Source organism: Cavia porcellus, unplaced genomic scaffold, assembly GCF_034190915.1.
Source record: "Cavia porcellus strain 051 isolate PalLab524CR breed Dunkin Hartley unplaced genomic scaffold, mCavPor4.1 scaffold_18, whole genome shotgun sequence".
NCBI classification, from domain to species: domain Eukaryota; kingdom Metazoa; phylum Chordata; class Mammalia; order Rodentia; family Caviidae; genus Cavia; species Cavia porcellus.
In genome coordinates, this window is record NW_026947501.1 from 18,202,494 (window position 1) to 18,219,374 (window position 16,881).

Below are 16,881 nucleotides of genomic sequence, written 5' to 3' on the forward strand. Positions count from 1 at the left end.
TTACAAAACTCACTTTAGAACTACACCAATCTTGGCCTCAACTTTTGCCCTTAGCCTTAGCCAAGCTCAGGGCACTTCCCCGGGCTCCTACTTTCTTAAGTTCTTTTGAACTTCTGTACGGCAGGCCATTCTTACTCCACAATTTTCCTACTCCCCAAAATCTCCCTCCCCTGGCTGACTATGTCCCAGTCCTCTCCTTCCTCCGACACCTCTTCTGACAACATGCTGATCTCTGCCTTCCACAACCCTTGGAGAGGCCAAACCAGAACCTCCCATATTCCCAGGAGATCTACTTTATCTCAAATATTCTAAATCCACAGGACTACAACCAAGGTGGAGTGGCCCCTATCTGGTCTACTTGGCTACCCCTACATCGGTCAAAGATGCTGGACTGCCATCCTGGTTTCACATCACTCAGGCTAAGAGGTGCCCTTCCAGCCCTAAATCTGATCATTCTGAGTGGTCATCTCATCTTCTGTCACCCACCCATCTCTGTTTCACAAAGCCTCGCAGCCACAGTTAACAGGCTAAGTCATGTTTTGTTATCTACTTTGGTTCCTAATTTCTTACGTTCTATTAATGATCACTTCTACAGCACGACAGTCTTGACAGTCTTTCCTAAAGACTCCCACATCATGCATAAGATCATCTTCATAATGTTCTATGTGATGACTGTCATAGTTCTTTTTACCCTCAGCTGTCTGGTTAAACGTGACATCACTGCAAGCCTAAGCCCTTACCTTCCCTACTCCCCCTATTTTTTCCAGTTCAACTCCTGAACAGGAGACAAGTTTTACACACCTACCCTCTTGTCTTAGTTATTTTTTACTCATTGCTGAGACAAAATACCTGAAGCCCAAAGTTGGGAAAGGAAAGGTTTATTTCTTACAGTTTTTGGAGGTTTCAGTCCACACTCAGTTGGCTCCAAGACAGGTGGGCATAGCTGGGCTGCCTTTCATGGCAGCTGCAAAGAGCAAAAAGGAACTGGCAAAGAGCAAGACACACCTTCTTCCTGCCATTACATCACATCCTGGCTCCACCCACATAGGACATCAATCCAAGCACTAGACAATGAATGAATAACAAATGCACAATTCAAACCCTGAGGCCTGCGGGACACAGACATAAACCATGACATTCCACCCCTGGCCCCCAGGACTCATGTGCATCCTTTATACAAAAGACATTTAGTCCACCTCCAAGAGTTGCCAAAGTCCAGCTTCAGCATTGCTGAAAAGTCCAAATCCAAAGTCTCCTCCAAGATCTATGGTAAACTCTTAATTGTAACCCCTGTACAAACGAAACAAGGTTAAACATTTCTGAAATGCAAAGGCACAAGATAAACATTACCATTCCGAAAGTTACAAACAGGGGAATATAAAGTACAGGAAACAAAGCAAGTCCAACATCCAGTAAGGAAAACATTAAGTCCTAGAGTTCCACACTCAGCATCTGAAGCAATCTGGTTGCAAGCTCCAAAAAGCTTGGTTGACTCCACCCACATGGCACTTCTGGCAATTTCAACTCCTGCAGCTTTTCTCTTAAATCCTTTCTGCTCGCTTTTTGCAGCTTTCCTTGGATCATTCACATTCCTGGCTTTTCCAAACTTCTGGGGTCTCCACTGCACCTTCGGCTTCACACTTACATCTTCACGAATTGCCCTCTCAGGGGCACACTGCTTGGCCAGCCAGGCCCTTTGCAATCCAGGTGGAAGCCGTCTTACCCTCAGAATTTGTGCATTTTCCTTGCACCTAAAATCAGCACCTTGTGGATGCCGCCAAGGTCTGCTGCCAGCTGAAGCAGTAGCCAGGCTTTTCTCTCTGTTGGCTGTAGAGGTCAGTTATCTGGATCACAGGGCTCTGTTTGCCTGATTGTGAGAAAAAGCTTCTCTACATTGCCGCCATTCTGGAACCTCTTGTGGGCCGCTGTCGCCATTCTGAAACATGGCACTCTGCAGCTTTTCTCTCTGAGCAAATTTTTTCACCTTTGCTGTGAAGCTGCACAGGGTGGGGACCCGCTTCCTGGGATGCCCCAGGGTCATCTTTCTTATCTCTCTGTTTCTCCTCAGGAATCAAAATCTGAACTCTGTCTTTACAATCCACAGTCTTCCTGGAATTTTCCTTTGGGCCAAACTCACAGCATTGTACATTATCCTGCTGGGCTCTTTGCTCTTGATTTGAAACATAAAGCTCGCTAAAAGCTGCCAATAATAGCCATGCCACAGCCTCAACATTCAATTGCTTTTTAATTTCTTTTTCAAGATTAATCAGTCCATTGCCCTTTGTCTCAGTCTCAGGCAAAGTCTCTGGGCAGGAGCAAAATGCAGACAAACTTTCTGCCAAGCCATAACACATATCATGTGGAGTCCAACAACCAATACAATCCTTCTTTCCAGCAGAAACCTCCCAAGCCTGGTCTTTACTGTCTGGCTTTCTATCAGCCTTCTGGTATTCTGAGCTCTGACCAGAATCTCCTCTACAGAACAGCCTAAGCTGCTCCACCTCTATGCATCCAGGCGACATGTCAGAACCTTTCCAAACTCTGTCCCCAAGCCATTCCCAAAGCCTCTTGAAAAACATGGCCAGGTATAGTCACAGCAAACGACCCCACTCCTCGGTACCAAATTTCTGTCTTAGTTACTTTTTACTCATTGCTGAGACAAAATACCTGAAGCCCAAAGTTGGGAAAGGAAAGGTTTATTTCTTACAGTTTTTGGAGGTTTCAGTCCACACTCAGTTGGCTCCAAGACAGGTGGGCATGGCTGGGCTGCCTTTCATGGCAGCTGCAAAGAGCAAAAAGGAGCCAGCAAAGAGCAAGATACACCTTCTTCCTGCTATTACATCATATCCTGGCTCCACCCCTGTGTGGGTGGTACACTGACACCATCAATCTAAGCATGAGAAAATGAACGAATAACAAATGCACAATTCAAACTCATGAGGCCTGGGGGACACAGACATAAACCATGACACCTCTTAACTTTTATGCTTTCAGATGCGGGAATAATCACCTCTGGTAACATCACTCCTCCTAACCTCACACTTATTTTTCAGAATTCTACCTCACTATGACAATGATCCCACCTCAATGTCATCCTGATATAATGACATGTCTAAATCAAAGGCACCTTTCCCTCTACCTCACCTGGGTCCTTAAATATGACAGTGCCATATCTCCTCATAACATTTTGTCTGTTTTTCCAGTCTAACATACGTGCATTCACCAGTGAAGTTGTCCTGGCTAAAACACCTGGCACCAGCATCTACCTGGGCATCAACCGTCATCCCATCGACTCCCCTAGACTCCAGTACAGCACCTTCTGCCAGCAGGAAGTAAAGAGAGAAATCTTCGCCCCTTTTCATAATAATCATAAGATGGGATATGAAAGGGTTCTGGCCCAGACGGGACACTGTAGCCAGGAAAGCCTCAACCGGAACCTCCTCCACCCCTAGAGATTTACCTGTGACTCTATCTTCCCCCACCCTTAGCAATCTGCCCCTGGCGCCAAACGTGTGCCAATGAGATACCTGTGCATCTCTAATGGCCCTAGGGCACTACCCTAATCTTAGGCTACTTATATATCCCCCATGCCACATGTCCACCAAAGAGATCACCAGACTCCAGCGGTCGGGGGTGTTGGTTATTTCTCTCCGTGTTCTCAGAATAAAGGCCTCTTTTGTTTTATACTTCACATCTTTTGGAAATAATCCTATCATTAAGGATTTGTGTTGAGAAGTCTGCTGTGATTCTAATGGGCTTTCCTTTATAGCTATCTATTTCTTTTCTCTAACAGCTTCTGTTGCTGTTCCTGTGCTGAATTTCTGGAATCTTTATTATTATATGTCTTGATGTAGGTTTTTTTGGTCATGCCTATTTAGATTTATACGTTTCATTTATTTGTATGTCACCCTCTTTGGGGGGAGGTGTTCTACAGCTCAATCCCAGGACCTTGTGCATATAAGGCAAGAACTCTAACACTGAACAACATACCTAGCCTTGTATGTAAAATTGTTTTTCTATGGTTAGTAATTTTTGGCTATTATTTCTGTGAAGGTTTTTTTTTTTTTTTTTTTTTACTTTTTATGGCATTTGGGCCGTCTCCAGATTTCTCAATGACCCCAATGAGTCTTATGTTCTTCTTTGCTTCATCCTGTAGCTGTTGGATTGATTTTTCATGGTCTCTTCATATTTTTCAACTATGTTTGTTTTTATGATGGCTAGCCGCAATTCTGTCTTCAAGATCTGATATTCTGTCCATCATTAAATGTGTTGCATATACTTTCAATAGAGGTTTTAATATCTTGGATTTCTGTTTGGGTCTGTTTCATGGAGTCCATTTCTTTCCCATGTTGGACATTTTTTGTTTCCATCATTTTTCTAAGTTCATCTATTCTTTTATCTGTGTCTTCTCTAATATGTTTGATTTTAAGCATCATTTAATTTTGTACTGGAGAGATTTATTTTCTTTAAAGCCTTTTTACACTTGTTAATTTTTTTTTTCTGTTGCTATTGCTTCAGAAAATTCCTTTGTTTGGCTTCCAATTTTGTCTATCTTATTATCCTCCAGGCTTTTCCTGGGTAGGATGGGGGTCTGGGGTTGCATTTAATTTATGTCTTGTCATTTTCTCTTTTTTCAAATTTTATTTTTTTTCTATGTTGATGCTAGCTAATATCTTATGATAGAAGCTTTGTCCCTAGAAATGAGGCTTCCCTATGAGATGTCTGTTCTTTAGGGATGTTCTCTGGATGTAAGCAGTTCTTTTTAGCTTTTCCAAGAATCTACTGTTCCAATTTGCAAAGGTACTATTTGGCTCAGCAACCAATCTTTTGCTACCAGGTTGTGGTGATGACTATGACCCCATAAAATGACATTGTTAACATAGAAGCGAAAAAACTGTTTATAACATGTATAAGATCCTGACTAAAGCAGTACAGTTAGTAATAATAATAGTTTCAAGTACAGCTTAACTACTGACAAAATATGGAAACCATTAACTTGCTACCCCTGACCAAAAGAGCAAACCCTAACATTATATTACAATGTAAGTCAAATATGTACCATGTATTGCATGCAGTGATTTTCCCCTGTAGTGATTTTTCTCCACTGCAGGAGGTGGGGAGTGGTTAGGATGGGTAGGCAAAAGGATAAAGTGATGAATGAGGTCTAATACAGGAAAGTTAAGGGTGGAGGTCAAAGGATGATCACCCTAATTCTGGGAAACTGGGGGACACAAAAGGAAAAGAATGAAACAGAATGCAAAGGAGTAATTAGAAAGGGAAGAGACAATGCTTACTCACTCAAAAGTGTAAATTCAAGAAATAGTGGAAGAAAGAGTGAAAGATGATCAGTAAAAGACAAAAAGTAACTTCAAAGAAAACTTCCAGTGAAAAAAAGAAGAAAACAAGAGAAGGGAAATGAAAAAACAAAAGATTAAAAGAAAGAAGTTGGACTTGGTGGCACATGCCTGTAATCCTAGCACTTGGGAGGCTGAGGCAGGAGGAGCACTGTGAGTTCAAGGCCAGCCTCAGCTACAAAGTGAATTCAAGGCCAGCCTGAACTGTATAGCAAGACACTGTCTCAAAAAGACCAAAAAAAAAAAAAAAAAAAAAAAAAAGCACAAAATAGAAAACAAAAAAGAAATCCAACCAGACAGGAAAAGGATAGCCAATCAGACAAACAAGGGAAAATAAAAGTAGTGAAGTATTTCTGGTGTTTACACTTCTGTGATAGTGTCCAAGTCAAATTCCATAGATGTGCTGTATACTCCAGCCACGTTTGCCATGGAAACTGTACTGAGTATGGAGCAGATCGTGGTCTCTAGATGTAGGGGCCAGGACTGATCTTATGTCAGTGAGTTCTCTGGAGTCCAACTGCTAGTTTCACACACTTCCACACTGCTGGTCTCACAGATAACTCCACTCACCAAAGGTTGTGTGCATCTATGCCCTCAGGTGTCAGCTGGTCTGGGTTTTGGTATGTTCTGGTAGCCCTGCCCACCAAACGCACATGTGTGCTCACACATCCAGGTGCTGGCTCTCCCGTAATTTTATCATGGATTTTGTCAAAGGGTTCTTCTGTATCTATAGAGATGAACATGTAATTTTTCTCCTTGCTTCTGTTTATGCAATGGAGTATATTTATTTGCATATGCTGAACCATCCTTGCATCCCTAGGATAATGTCTACTTGGTCATGCTGTATGATCTTTTTGATAATTCAATGTATTGTTTGCCAACATAGGGAGAAATTTTACAACCATATTCATTAAAGAGATTGGTGTATGGTCCCTGTTTTGATGGGGTTGTTTTTTCTTGGAATCAGGATTATGGCAGCTTCCATGAATGACTTTGGGAACACTCCTCTTTCAATAGGTTAGAGTTAAGATGTATTAATGTTAGATCTTCCCTGAAGTTTTGGTAGAATTTAGCAGTGAATCCATTCAAACCTGAGTTTTTCTTTCTTGGTAAGGCTACTGCTTCAATTTCATTCCCTATTATTAAATTATTCAGGATTTTTAAGTTTTTTCGTAAACTTTTGGTAATTCATATGTATCTCGGAATCCATCCACTTTTCAATTCTCCAACTTACTGGTTTACAAAGCAGCTGTTGATAATCCCTTTTCTTTCAGCAGTCTGTTTTTATTTAATCTTTCTCACCTCTAATTGTACAGATTTGAGTCTCTCCTCTTTTTTGGTTAGACTAAAGATTTGTCTCTTTTGATCATTGCTTCTATGAATCAAATATTTGATTCACTGATTCTTTGTATTTTGGGGGAACTCAATTTCAAAGATTTTAGCTCTGATCTTTGTAATTTCTTTCCTTAAAGTAGTTTTGGGTATGGATTCTTCTTGGTTTTCTAGAACCCTGAGGTAAATCATTGGGTCATTTAGACTCGTTCTGATTTTATGATATGAGCAGCTGTACTTTCTTCTTGGGACTGCTTTTTTTTTGTTTTTGTTTCTTGAGACAGCATCTCATGGCTAGTCATGAACTATATTTAGCCCAGGCTGTCCTCAAACTATTGGCAATCTGTTTGCCTCAGCCTCCTGAATGTTGGGATTAGAGATAAGTGCTATGATACTGCTTTCTTATATCTCATAAGTTGTGTTGTGTTGTGCTGGCCTAATAGAGTTCTAGAAACTGTCTTAATTCTTGCTTACTATCTTCTGTAACCAACTGATTATTCAATAATGTGTTCGTTAATTTCCAAGTAGTGGCATAATTTTTGTGTTTCGTCATTGATTTGTATCTTTTGCTATTATTTGATATGCTTGGCATAATTTCAATTCCTTCATGTTTACTTAAGCTTGCCTTATTGGCTATTATATGATCTAATTTTGGAAATAGTTCACATGCCTCTGAAATGTGCATTCTGTTGTTGGGCAGAAAACTATAGATATCTATTATGTCTATTTGTTTGAAGATTTTGTTCCACTCTGATATTTCTTTATGGATGTTTTGTCTGATTGACCTATTTGTAACAGTAAAGTATTTAGGTATCCCACTATATTATTTATATAATCTTTTATATCCAGTAGTACTTGTTTTATGACATTGGGTGTTTGCTGTTCAACTTATATATGCAAATTGTTATGTCTTCTTGTTGGATTGTTTCCTTGATCAATAAATACTGACATATTTCTCACTTATTTTTATTTGTTTTGGCTTCAAGTCTACTTTCTCTGAATTGGGACAGCTATTTTGTTTTTTGGTAGTTGTTCTTGTTGCATAGAATATTATTTTCCATCTTTTATTTTTAGCCTATGAATTTATTTTTCAGTTAAGTGTTTTTCCTGTGTAATGCATATTAATGGATTTTTTTTCCTTATTCATTTTGCCTTTTGATTGGAGAATTGAAACCATTCACATTGAGAATTATCACTGATAGTTACCAGTTATTCCAGTCATTGCCTTATTTTCATGTTGCTAACTCCTGTTCTTTTCCTCCTACTTAACTGCTTACCATCCCTGGTAAGCATTTTATTAGGCCTTTTGTTATATTAGCTTCATTTGCCCTAAGATATCCTTGAGAACTTTTGATGTACTGATTTGGTGATCACGAATTTATCACAAAAATACATTATTTCTCTATCAATCTTGTAAGAGTTTTTCAGGCTATATATGCTTCGCTTGGAAATTGTTTTGTTTTAGGGTTTGAAATACTATACTCCAAGCTCTCCTGGCTGTACAGATTTGTGCTAAGTCTGATGTAATTTTAGTAAGTTTTCCTTTATAAATGAATTGCTGTTTTTTTCAAATAAGTTTCAAGATTCTGTTCTATTGTAATTCTGGGATTTAGACTATAATGTGTCATGGAAAGGTTTTTCTCTGATTGTAGCAATTTGGGGTTCTGCAGACTTCACTTACCTGTCAAATTATTTGGAAAATTTTCTCATATTATTTCAGTTGCTTTTTTTAAATGTCATTTGTTCTGTTTTCTAATTTTTCTCTAATTCCAATGAACTTCAGTCTTTCCATCATCTAGAAGAACCAGATCCATTTTTTCTTGTTTTCTTGTTGTTTTTATAGTATCTCTCATGAACTGGCCACTGACAACAGCCCTGTCTTCTAGTCTTAACACTGTCCTCATATTCATCACTTCTGTAGCTCACACTTTCAACAGAATTTGTAATCTTCTGAATTTCTATTTGATAACTTTTTATGGACTCTAATTTTTTTATGTTGTCTTTAATGTTTTTCATTGTTTTGTTTAGCTCTGCTAACTTTTTATTAGTGTCATCTTTAAATCTGCTGATTGTTTAATTTGGCCCACTAGCTGTGTAATTGTATCTTCTACAAGTGTGCCGAATGTCTTATCCACCTGTTTTCTAATCTCTTGATACCATTTCAAAGTATCTGGGTGTGTGTCTTGTGGTTTCCTCCATTTTGATGCCCCATGGATCAGCTCTGGGTGAATTGAGAATGTTCAGAGGCATTTTGTTGGCTTGTCTTCTCATGTTTCTACATTTGTGTTTCTTTGTTGTTGTGGCTTTTTGGCTGAATGTAGAGGAATATTTTGTAAATATTTACCAAAAGAACCATTTTTCTTCTACTAACAACAGTATAGTATTCAACAGCAACAGCATAGTTATCTAGCTATCGAGAGACTGATAAAGCTTGGTAGTTACACTAGTAAAAGTAGAGGAGGTGGAAACCTGGAGAATGAAAACAGCAAAATTTGAAAAGTTATTCAGTTGAATAAAGAAGAAAAAAGTGAGACGGAGTTCCCATTTGAGAAGGAAAGGAAATTAACAGTGTCATAGAACAATCAAAGAACAAACGAGAAAAAAGATACACATGCAACAAAGTACGGGAACTAAAAGGAAACATAAAAAAGTTGAAAGAGAAAAACAGAAAAGGAGAGAAAAACTAAAGGAAGGAAAAAAAGGAGGCAATAATCCTGAGCCCCCCGCCAAAAAGCTGATGATGGATGGTAAAAATAATTCTAAAAATAGAAAAATCAAAAGAAATCGAATCAAGTAAAATATTTTGTGTTCTTGGTGAATAGTTTATTTCCAAGACCTACAGTCTTGGGATCTAATCAGTCAAGATTTCCACTGCCTAGGATTAGGAACTATGGGTTATGAGGTACACTCCCTGCATGAAAGGCTTCTGTGTCGATATACTCCAGAATGTGGTTAACATCCAAGCCAAGGCTTATCCTTCTTCCCACAGGTAGATGGGAAATACAACCAGCCCTCAGTCCTTATTTGATGTAGGCTTCTATTGATGATTTGGAGGTCTGGTTCCTCCCTTTATTCCTCACATTTTGTCTTTATCTAGGGGCATCTCTGCTGCTTCATGTAAAGGAAAGCAAAATTTAGAGCCATTGTGTAATTGGTAGATTGTTGCAGCCTTGCATTAATTGAGATGGGGGGGGGATATTGTATATTGAGCATAGTTCTGCTTGCTCACATTCAGTTTTTAATTTTAAAAGGATGTGTTTTCTTCTAAAAAGATGCACTCTCACAGGAATCAATGCTGCATTTAAAGGATCAAAGGTTGGTTCTGAGGGATAGCTAAAAATTAGTACAATGATTTCTGATCTTCCAAAGTTCAAACTTATATGAAGCATTTTATTGCTTAGAATTTGATTTATCAGCATTTGCCACTATTTAGTGTGGCAATAGTCAAGGTAAAGAAAATACCATTCTAAAAAAAATACCATTCTAAAGATCATTTTGCCAACCTTTTTCGAAACATCATTTTGTCTATCTTTAATTCTTGTTATGACTGATAGACTGTGTCAACTTGAGAAATCTAAAAGCTCAACTAAATAACTCAGCAGCTCTTTATCCTGAGGTACAAGGAACATAGCTTACCCGCTCTAGGGTATTGTTTATCATGTCAACTTGAGAAGTTTAGAATTTTAACTAAGTGCCTCAGCAAGGAGCTAGGGTCCTCACTTTGTAAACATCCTGAGCCTGTGCAAGAGGGCATAGAGGTGGCGTGAGAACTACACCTGCCCTAGCAGGTGGTAGCCAGCTTACAATACAAGGGAGGAAAAGAGGCTTGCTCTTTCCCTCTCTTGCTGTCTTCTGCTGCCTTAAAGTGTTGTCCCTGTGGCATTCACCCCGCTTAGAATCAACTGATTATGAACTGAAATCTCCACTAATTGTGAGCTAAATAAATCTTCCCATCCTTAATTTTGGGTGTCAGGTATTTTGTCCTAGGAAGGAGAGAAAAGTAACCAAGACAACTCTTAAATCTCTACATCAATATAATAAATACCAGTTAGCATTCACTGTGCACTTCTTTTGTCCTAGACTATACAGTAAGTTCTAATTACACAGATTACCCAGTGTTGTAGTAACCATGATTATCTTCACTTACAAATCAAGAAAATAAAGCCATATTAAAATTTTCTTGTCTCCTGCTGCGTTGCCCCTCTGAAGCAATATGTAGCTGTTCTTTTTAAAAATGTCTCTGCAAAAGTATTCCTTATTTCCTGAGGTGGATTATTTTAAAATATTATAGAGAACAGTAAGGACTGTGAGATCAACTGACTCAACTGAGAATTCTAGTTAGGCACATATTGCTTATGATCATTAAGCAAGTTATTTTTCTAAGTGTCTCATCTTTAATATGAGGATGATACATATTTACATACTGAAATGGGAGAATTAAATGTGATCATATTTATAAAGTCAGACTTCATCAGCATAGAGTATATAGTAGCCATTCTCATAATAATACAAATTGCTTTTATCTACATAAATGTATGCAACAGTCATTAGTAAAAAAAATTTAAACAGTGAGCATAGGGAATATATGGGAACTCTACTTTCTACAGAATTCTGCTATAAACTTAACTGCGAGCTAAATAAATGTCTAAAAAGCTCTGAAAAGTAAAACAGTGTGAACATCAGGAAAACCTGAATTAATGGGAAGATTTTATGCTTAAGCGACTTTTATTGATAAGATTTATGAGCAAAGTAGCAAGACTCCAGTCTTGAAACAATAATTTTTTTAAAGGGCTAGGGATTGTAGTACAGTGGCTTACGATAATGAGGCTCTGGGTTCACTCCAGTATCCCGCCAAAAAATCATGACTTAAAAGACAAGTTTTTATTTTTACACAACAATAACCACATGTGATCAGACTGTTTGTTAAAGATTTTACCAAAGTAATGTCCTTCTTTATAACAATCTCATTGCTGAGGTCTATAAATAAGGTGAGGTCTCTGAGGCAAGCTAATATCTATTAACTCCTTATAATTTAGACCAATGGTTCTAAGTTTCCAAGATACTGACAAATCTGAAATACCCTTTTCCATAAGATAGAAAGGGCTGGGAGAAGACTTTGTAATATGGATCAGAATCTACATCAAGCTGATTTTTTTTTATTATTTGAACATGCTTATCTAGGAGGAAGAAAAAGGAGGGGGAGGGAATTGGAAAAATACCAAGTGAGTGTTACTTATTCTTATCTCTAAGAGACAGATGCTTGTGAGTATTTACTGTAAGTAAAAACGAGGTTACATTATCAGGCAAAATTTTTTGAGTTCTAGTTGTGAGATCCACATATGTAATAAACCCACCTAGTAAAATCTTCATGGAATTTTCTCTAAAGGCTTCTTTTCAGACCTCATCAAGGTAAAATACCCAGCAAAGCAGAATTTCTCCTAGTTTTATCAAGTATTCACAAATGTCAATATCCAAGAAGGTAAATCTAATTCTAAATAAATATGCTATGCACTCTTAATAAATATAGTATGCACAATAAAAGAGAATTGTTATACCAGCAGAGTAATTCAAATGCAACAAATGGTTCTCATAGTATCTTTCCAAATAATCATGATTTTCCTTTTAACACTGCAGGTTTTAGACATCATGATTTAGAAGATAACATAAGCAAAATCTTAAAGACCTATTTCACTGGTATGGCTGTAGACAGGCAATGCTATAAAGGAAAACCAGAGTTCCAGAAGCACACTATTTAGTTGCTTTCAGCTATACTGCTAGCTCACAAACCTGACTGGCTTTAAAAAGAGAGCCTTGAGGAAGATCCAGATCCACAAAATTTGTTCACGGAATGGCTTTTATGTTATTTGTATTTATGTTCTGTCAGTTTTGTATAGTTTCCTAATTTACTGATTCAGATCACAACTTTTTTCAAAGCACCATTACAGATAAAGGATTTCCCTAGCCATTGGCAGAAATCTAATAAGCCCTCATACTCAAAATCTTCCTTCCCAACTATCTCTAACTGGGGCTCTCATGAAAACCAGTTCCTTCATTTTAAGATCACATCCTTCCCAGTATTTCTAGTCAATGGGCTCTTATTTATCGTACACATTTGCTCTTTCATTCTTTCCCTAAGCATGGGTTTGTTCAGATCTGTGTAGGTAATTTTCTATTGTTAAACAATCTTTAAATCTGGGCAAAGAGAATGTAAGTTTTTTTGAATTTCATCACAGCAAATCCAAGTAACAGACTCTGTTAATTTAAGAGAAGTATCTTATGTTAATTTAGGAGAACTACCTTAGGAGAAAGTCTCCAGGTTGAGATGCCAGTAGTTACAATCTCTATCTTGTTAACGGGGGTTGGAACCAGGTGCCTCAGCTGTGGACTTATCTTGCCCTTTGAGGCGTCTTTTGTTCTTGGGTCAGCCATGCCCTAGCTATGCCCTGGCCATGTCTAAGACCTGCATGTGAATTCAATTTCCAGTTTCAATGGCTCCCAACAAAGGTTAAAAATCAATAGTATTTCTATACACCAAAAATGAACTTATCAAGAAAGAAATCAGGAAAACAATCTCATTCATGATAGCTTTAAAAATAATTAAATACCTAGGGGTTATCCCAGTCAAAAGAAGTAAAAGACTTCTATATAATGAAAATGATATCATATTGTTGTGAAATAAACTGAAGAGAACAGTAGAAAACAGAAAGATATCCCTAGTTCTTGAATAGACAGAACTGTCAAAAGGCCACATTACCAAAATTATACACACACACACACACACACACACACACACACACACACACATATATATATATATATATATATATATAACAATTCCAGTCAAAGTACCATTAGTATTTTTCATCATACTAGAAAAAAAAAACAATTCTAAAATATATATGGAACCAGATGATATGAAGAAGAGCTAAAGCAATTCAGAGCAAATAAAGAGGCGTCATAATTCTGGACTTCAAGTTATACTACAAAGCTACAGTAATAAAAACAGCCTGGTATTAGAACAAAACAGACACACTGACCCATGGAATAGAATACAGCAATGATGATGAACCTTTTAGAACTTTCAATGATGCCGAACAACTGGCTGCGGCATGTGTACCATAGGTTTGCCACCATGGATGCAGGGAAAAAAATCTCAAGTAGCTTCACTCATTTGATTTTTGACAAAGGAATCAATAACATATGCTAGAGAATAGTAGCCTTCTTCATAAATGATGTAAAATGGTTCTCCACTTGCAGAAGAATGCATATAGATAGGTTCTGTTGAGATGGGAGGGAGAGAAAGGGAAAGGCAGGAGGTGACGAATGGGGGATAAAATGTCAAGATTCAATACATATGTATATCAATGATGAATATAATTCACCCCATAATGAATGCAGTTATCATGTATAACAAACATATACTAATAAAAAATTACCTGACACACGATACATTTTACCTACTTATTTACATATTGTTGCTTTCACTATAATAAACCCTGTGATGCCACTGATGGTTTTTAAAATCTATTTTGTTTATTGCTATACCTTAGCTACACAGATTGTGTCTGGCATGCAGAAGTCAGTAATTACTTGTTAACTAAATAAAACTGACCCTTTAGTCTAGCATATGATCAGTTTATATAAATGTTTATTTAAGAAAGCATAATTTCCAGTCCTTGGATATGGTACTCCACATAAATCCATTAATTTCTTCTTGTCTTTTTTTAAAAGACAGGCTCTCACTATGTTGCCAAGGTTGGGCTGGAAATCCCAGCTGAAAATAAACCTCCTGCCTCAGCCTCTTGAGTAGCTATACAGGCAATCATCACCACACCCAGCGTTAAACTTTTAATTTTATTGTTTCAATTTTTTATTTTCTTAATGATATTTTGTTTGCTTAATCTATCAATTACCACACCAGTGACAGGTGAAAGTCACACAGGTGAAAAAAATCTCTAACCATAACCATGGGTCTGTCAATTTTTGTTTTATGTGTATTGAAGCTAAGCTATACACATTTAAACCTGTAGGATCTTACTGGTAAGTTGCTTTTCCTGGTAATGCTGCTCTCTAGTAATCTTTAATATTTTTTTTTGAAGATAGATCTCTTGAATATTCATTTGGTATAATTTTTTTTACATTCTCTGACTTTTAAACTTTCTATGTTTTATGTATCTTTAAAAAGCTTAGAAAAATGTTTCAGCAGTGTTTGCAAATTAAATATATAGTACACTAAGAAAGCTGCTTTATTTACTATGTGTATTTACTATTTCTATGCTTCCACTGCAGGCTGCCTTGTACCCTAATTCTTGCCATCTTTTGGGTCTGTTTCCTTATCCAACATTCTTTCCTGCACTTGCTTGAAAATTTGTACTCTATTTCTTTTCCTTTAGTGATCACCCAAAAATTCTACCATGTACATTTACTTAATAAAATATCAAATTAATAAATATATTTATCGTTCTCTTGAAAAGCATAAAGAATTGGAATATATTAACTCTCTTTACTTTGTTTCTGTCAGGATTTTATTTTACCTTAGATTCTGATCCCCTGAATTAGATGTTAGTACATACGCTTTACACAATCAACTTTGCTTAGGTTCCTGCAAATTTATCCTTATTTTCTTTGCCACCATTCCTTCTTGCATCTCATACACCCCTTCCCTCCCTTCAGGAAAGACGCTGCCTTTCAGGGGCCCCGGTTTAAGTGGGTCTCTGATCCAGTCTCCTACTCTGCTTGAGCCTTCAGCTTTGTCTCCTGTCCTCTCAATGCGTAGCTTTTGTACGAGCACCAACTGCCAGGTGCCAGAAGAAGCCCTCAGGATGAACTTTCAGTTTGCTTACTCTTATGGAATCCAGCGCCCTGTCATTTCAACTTCTGAGTGTTTCCTTTAGTTTCTTGCCTGCTCAACCATCCTTTCAACAAATATTTAATATATATTTTCCAGCATTTTAAAATGATCTGACAAGGAAGTTTTTCTCTGTAGATCATTCTAGGCTGTGGCCTAAAGAACCTTAGTGAACAGTATACTTGTCTACTTTCATAAATTCATACTACAGTGTTACCTTTTATATGCTGGATAAAATTAAAATGCATGTAATGTTTTATTGGGCTTTTTATTATTTTGTTTTATTTTTATTAAACTAACTCAACCTGGACTCAGGCAAGGATTCCTTATGTGAGTGATTTTAGGTAATCTCTAATTTTCAAGGGACTTCTATACATCTTTAACTTAAAGTTTCTTATGATTGATATTTACTCTTTAGGACTTACTATATTATTTAATAACTTTTAAAAAGAGCATTAAATAATGACAAGCTAAACCACAGGAAATAATGGAATTCTAGCATTTCATAAATACAAAAGGCATTTTTCCTGTTTATCTTTCCTTAAGCAGGAGAATTTCTTGGCAACAGGTTAAACAAATGAATGGTTTCAACTTAAACTGTCTCATTTAATTTCTTTTAAGCTTCTTTTTTTCATAATACTATGTACAGGCTACTATATACATAGCTGTGTTCATGAATGAGTATACACCTATAGTGTTAGGTTGATGTCACATTTATTTGAATTTAGGGCTTTACTCTTTTTTCTCGCTTTTATTTTTCTTGCTTCTGGGAAAAATTAATGAGTTATCTTCTTGCCTGAGGAGCACAAAAAGGTAAAATACTTTCTGCACAATTTTCATAGTACATAGTAGCAATGTACATTGCTACTAGTTTATAGTAGCAAAGCATTAAAAAAGGGAATCATGAAAAAGCTAGCATTCTCCAAGGGGAAACATTCAATTCCATATGTAACCATGTAGAATATTTAGAGTCTAGGAATAATGATGCAGTAACAGTCACTTTATCAAAATGTATCTAAAAATAAGAAAATTGCAGTTGAGGAAAACCAATGAACAAAAAAATTACATATTAGAATATAAGCAATCCAGGGGCTGGGGATTTAGCTCAGCAGCATAAGTGCCTGCCTTGCAAGCGCATGGTCCTGAGTTTGATCTCCAGTACTGATAAAAAAAATACATATATATATATATATATATACATACATATATATATATATATATATATGTAATCTAGGACCAATGAGGTGGTTATAGAATACTATGTTTAGCCAAAACCTAAACAAATGCATAAGATCTATGAAGTATGCTTCTAAAACTTCTGCTTCATGTTTGCCTCTTTTGGCTCTT

General features: G+C 37.0%; 1 protein-coding gene across 8 annotated transcripts in view; it reads right to left on the reverse strand.

Moving 5' to 3' along the window:
* Wdpcp (WD repeat containing planar cell polarity effector) overlaps positions 1–16,881 on the reverse strand; it is a 313,989-nt gene that overhangs the window by 148,270 nt on the left and 148,838 nt on the right. Inside the window, exon 13 of one of the 8 annotated variants that reach the window (XM_063229506.1) lies at positions 862–13,964. The exons of the other annotated variants lie outside the window; for them this stretch is intronic. Within the exon in view, the coding sequence (XP_063085576.1) occupies positions 13,910–13,964 (55 nt within the window). The 3' untranslated portion in view covers positions 862–13,909. Of the gene's footprint in view, positions 1–861; positions 13,965–16,881 lie in introns of those variants that run through there. 8 annotated transcript variants of the gene reach the window in all.